Source organism: Lycium ferocissimum, chromosome 8, assembly GCF_029784015.1.
Source record: "Lycium ferocissimum isolate CSIRO_LF1 chromosome 8, AGI_CSIRO_Lferr_CH_V1, whole genome shotgun sequence".
In the NCBI taxonomy this organism is placed as follows: Eukaryota; Viridiplantae; Streptophyta; class Magnoliopsida; order Solanales; family Solanaceae; genus Lycium; species Lycium ferocissimum.
The window spans coordinates 27,690,342-27,695,320 of record NC_081349.1 but is presented as its reverse complement, the minus strand read 5'-3'; the positions used below and the strand labels follow the sequence as shown (position 1 = coordinate 27,695,320).

The window sequence follows — 4,979 nt, the reverse complement described above, 5'->3', positions numbered from 1 at the left end:
TGTATTATACAATAAAGATTAAGTTACAACAACCCAGATTTAATAGATTATTTGGACTTTAAAAAAACTGTAATGTCACACACATGTGGTTGAACTTTCTACTATTCCCTCTGTCAACATAGGCATTGTTTTGTTTTAAAAAGCCAATAATTGAGTTTGAAAAAATCAAAATTTTAGAGTAATTTATAATTGTCATATCCTTGAATTCAAGCTTACAACTAGTCAACATTCATGCATCTGTCGTTCGGAGAAACTTACTCACTTTTGAATATTCATATATCTTTACATATAAAAGTACTACCAGTTATTTGGCTAAATTGGAGTTGGAGCAACAATTTGATGAAATCATTGGAAGAAATGTGCACGTTAGAGAAACAAGGAAATCTCTTTATCCTAACACTTACCGGAGATGATGAGCACAGACTCAATCCCTCTCTTATTGATTCCATCAGAGCCGCTCTCAAACGCGTAACAGCGGAAGCAACGATCGGCTCAGCTCTGATCACTACGGCTCAAGGCAAATTCTTCTCTAACGGCTATGATCTCGCTTGGGCCACGTCCTCCCTGACCCAACAACAACATACGCAGCGAATCCCGGTGTCAAAGGTGGATGGGGGGCAGAACGTACACAAACGACCTTACCCCTATCTCATAGAGCAGAGAGACACTGTTTCCGACCAGACTCGCTTAACCTTAATGGACTCCAAGCTTAAGTCCCTCATTTTTGACCTTTTCAACATGCCAATGCCGACTATCGTGGCCATAACTGGCCACGCTTCGGCAGCCGGCTTCATCCTGGCGCTGAGCCACGATTACGTCCTCATGCGTAAGGACCGCGGGTTTCTCTACATGAGTGAAATTGATATTGGCCTAAACATTCCAGCTTGGTTCGTGACTTTGGTGAAGAACAAAGTTAAGTCGCCTGCAGCTTGGCGTGAGGTGGTTATGAGAGGTACTAAACTGACCGCTGACATGGCAGTTGAGCAGGGCATTGTGGACACGTCTCATGTCGGTGTTGCGGATACGGTGAAGGCAGCTGTGAAGCTTGGGGAGAAGCTGGTGGCAAGGAAATGGGATGGGAAAGTTTACGCTCACACCAGGAGAACTGTGTTTGCTGATGTCTTGGTTGAGCTAACCACTGAAATTGTATCTAGACTGTAAGCAAGTAGGCCTTTTGATATTTGAAAGATAAAAAAAACCAGGTCATTAGCTTTAAGGAATATGTACCACTAGCTTATTTGGTCAAACTTTCAAAATTTGCTTATTAAAAATAAGAATTTATCTGGGTGATACTCACAGCTTATTTGATTTTTGCTACTTTAGTTATTATTTTGGCTAAATATCTAGATGAATACTTAAACTTGACACGTTTTGTAAGATAGCCCTATAAACGTACAAAGTGAGCAGGTAGACCCCTTTACCTTACAAAAATGTGTCTTTTAAACACAAATATCCATAAGGCCAAGTGTGTGAAATACACTTGCTACTAACATATTAAAATGAACCAATTATCAAATGACACATACAATTAATAGTAACTAAAAATAAAATAGTAAGGGGTCATTTGGTAGCTGGTTAGGATTATATAGGTATTAGTAATGTAGGTATTAGTAATGCAGTATTAGTTATGCATAAATTATTTCTTTGAATGTTGGTTTGTTATATTAAAAGTTAATAAATATTACGTACTTTTTAAAATTAAAATATTATATATTTTTTTACAAAATATTAAAATATTTGTTTAGAAAAGGAAAGTATTTAAGTGGAAAGTGATAAGGGTAATATTATCATTTCAACTTTTTATTCATGTATTAGTAATTTCATCTTCTATCCCGCATAAAATAATACATAGATTCCCTCATAACTTAAACATGTATTAGTTACGCGAGTTTCTAAATTGCAAACCAAACATCGTACTAATTTTATACATGACTAACTTACTTCCTAATTAGCTACCAAACGCGGTATAAATAGGCAGAAACTAATACATGAATAAAGTGTCTATTTACTAGCTACCAAACATTATATTAGTTATGCTGAGAATAATACATAAATAGGTGATCTCTTAACCAGTTACCAAACGACCCCGAGTACTTAGGATAGGTAAATGAAAAAAGGACAAACCCCACTCCTACCCAGACCTTTTCCTTTCCTTTCCTTTCCTTCCCTCTCCTCCTTCTTTATACAAGAATCTTTCTTCCATAAACTCTACGAACACCGTTGAAAAGCCAAGTTATTTCAGAGTCCTCCCTCCAACACAAGGGCGGAGCTAGCCCTTCGATCATGGATTCGGCCGAATCCAGTAATTTTAAATCCAAATTATACATTTATATTAATTTTTTTATCAAATATGTACACATTATTAATTTAGAACTAGATAACTAAAAATATTAAAACTCACAAACTTTAAATTCTGATTCCATTAAATAGCCAAGCCCGTAGGAAGATGATGGAACTTTAAGTCATAGTAGTCAGATACAATGCATTACTAAAAATGAAAAAAAAACAATAGGTAAAAATATGACTCTCACGAGTCTCACGCGCTCAAAATGGATGATGGAACCCACATTTTGTCACATCAGATTTTTGTAGATACACTTTTGTTTACCCACTCTTTACGAAAAACTTTACAATGGGTGAGGCATAGATATGACATGGTATGTGAGGAAATATTTTATTATAATTATATTGTGGGCCCCACCACTTTATGCCCTTCCTCATCTTGCTCTCTTCTTCCACGTTTTTTGTCATTTCTCTTTCCTCTTTTTTCTCATTTTCTTTTTTTGCATCAATTTTAAAATCAATTCTATTATATGCAGATCAATTTTTTTAAGATATTCTTCCGTTTTATTATTTACCTTTTCAATTTTTTCTTAAAAAATTAGTTAAACTCCGTACAAGTTTAAAAGAAAATAATTGGCACTAAAAAAAAAATTAATGTAAAACCGATAGCCAAATATGAAGCTATATCCGTAATTCGAGAAATTTAAAGTTCTAAGTGTCATCAAAGTAGACCCTGAATTTAGTGATGTGTAAAAATCGGTTTAACCGATAAACTGAACCAAAAAAAAAAATTATTGGTTTAACAATCTATTTGGTTAATGATTTTTTAAGTTCTAAGTTTTATGAACTTAAAATTTGAAATCAAGCGAACTTAGAACTTAAAAAATCATTAACCAAATAGATTTCTACACCAATAACTTTTTTTTTCGGTTCAGTTTATCGGTTAAACCGATTTTTGCACACCACTAAATTCAGGGTGTACTTTGAAGACACTTAAAACTTTGAATTTCTCAGACGTAATGTAGCAACTTTGAATAATATATACCAAAAGAAAAAGGAAAAAAAGAATTTCAATAAATTTTCTAAGGTGATTTTACTTTTAAAAGCATCCTACATTCATTTTTGCTTATCAGTTTTTGCATTTTTTTTTTTTGGAGTGCCAATTATTTTCTTTTAAACTTTTACGGAGTTTAACTGATTTTTTTAAGAAAAATGGAAAAGATAAATAATAAAACAGAAAAATATCTTTAAAAAATTTGATCTGTGTATAATAGAATTAATTTTAAAATTGATGCAAAAAAAGAAAATGAGAAAAAAGAGGAAAGAGGAATGACAAAAAACGTGGAAGAAGAAAGGAAGAGGAGGAAGAGCATAAAGTGGTGGGGCTCACAATATAATTATAATAAAATACTCCCTCACATACCATGTCATATTTATGCCTCACCCATTGTAAAGTTTTTCACTCTTTACTTGACAACAAGGGGAATTGTGAGTCCCATCAATACTTTTGCTTACTCACATTTTTATATTATTACTAGACGGCATATGTTCGTGTTCCGCATGGGCTCAATTTATGTGTATATAGTTATATTTGGATAGTGATAATATATATATATATTTTATATTGCTAATAAACATACATACTATTTTTATGCGCACACACACACACACACACACACACACACATATATATACTACGTTCAAAACATGATTAATATAACATTGTAGTTTGTGTTCCGTATCCAAAACTTTATTATATCAGTGTTTGCTACGAATACAAAGTTGGCAAAAATTTATTAATACCTTTTAAAAGAGAAGACTTGTTTAAAAGAAAACTATTTTCCGCTCTTTGAGATAAAACAATAAAGAATATTTAAGCATCAGTTGATACTATGAATTTTAATTCAATTAATTTAAAGGTGTAAAATATTCTATTGTTAATGTATGTAGATTGGACCTAAACAATACTTATTATTTTTTATCAAATTTTAATTTGAATAATTCTAATTCAAATTATTAAATTAATTTTACATGTTTAAAATGAAACAAAGTAGAAATTTGATTTTCTATTTAAACGAAGAACTACTATTTTTAAATTTTTGGTAAATATTTTTGGTTTAGCTCGTTTTATTTGTCATGTTGTCTTTTGCACAATTTTTTAAGGAAACATCAATTAAAATTATAATTTGACTAATTTACCCTATTAATTATTTAATCTCTATTTAATATTATTTTTTCTTTTGCGACATTAATCTCTTTTTTCACATTTATTAGAGTAAGGAAAAAAATAAAAAAGTAATTAAATTCTATCTTATTTTAAAATATAAATATTTTAAATATATTTATTTTAGTAAATATAACAAATAAATGACATGGCGGAATAGCAAATACAACAGTTAAATATCGAGATTAGATCTCAGGCTAATATGAGAAAAGAAAGGAAATTGTATGATTTGGCTACTTAGCCTTTTGAAGAAAAGCAATAATATGGGGTCCATGTTTTTTGCTGTACAATAATTTCATTTACTCCCACTAATGGGTTGATATTCATTGTAATAATCCACCATTATTGACTTAACGGGATACTTTTTTTAATTACATGAATATTGTTTGATTTTTTAATATGGGGTGCACGTTTTTTTTTTTTACATTGCTTGGTTTTTTTAATATGGGGTCCACTTTTTTTTTAATATTGC

At 31.3% G+C, this 4,979-nt stretch overlaps 1 protein-coding gene across 1 annotated transcript; it reads left to right on the top strand.

The window, feature by feature from the left end:
• The first annotated feature begins 321 nt into the window (after positions 1 to 321).
• Positions 322 to 1,290, top strand: LOC132066783 (enoyl-CoA delta isomerase 1, peroxisomal-like). Its single transcript, XM_059459992.1, has 2 exons — positions 322 to 557; positions 663 to 1,290. Exons 1-2 carry the CDS (start codon positions 340 to 342, stop codon positions 1,159 to 1,161), a joined length of 717 nt encoding a protein of 238 aa, XP_059315975.1. The 5' UTR covers positions 322 to 339; the 3' UTR covers positions 1,162 to 1,290.
• Positions 1,291 to 4,979: the final 3,689 nt, after the last annotated feature.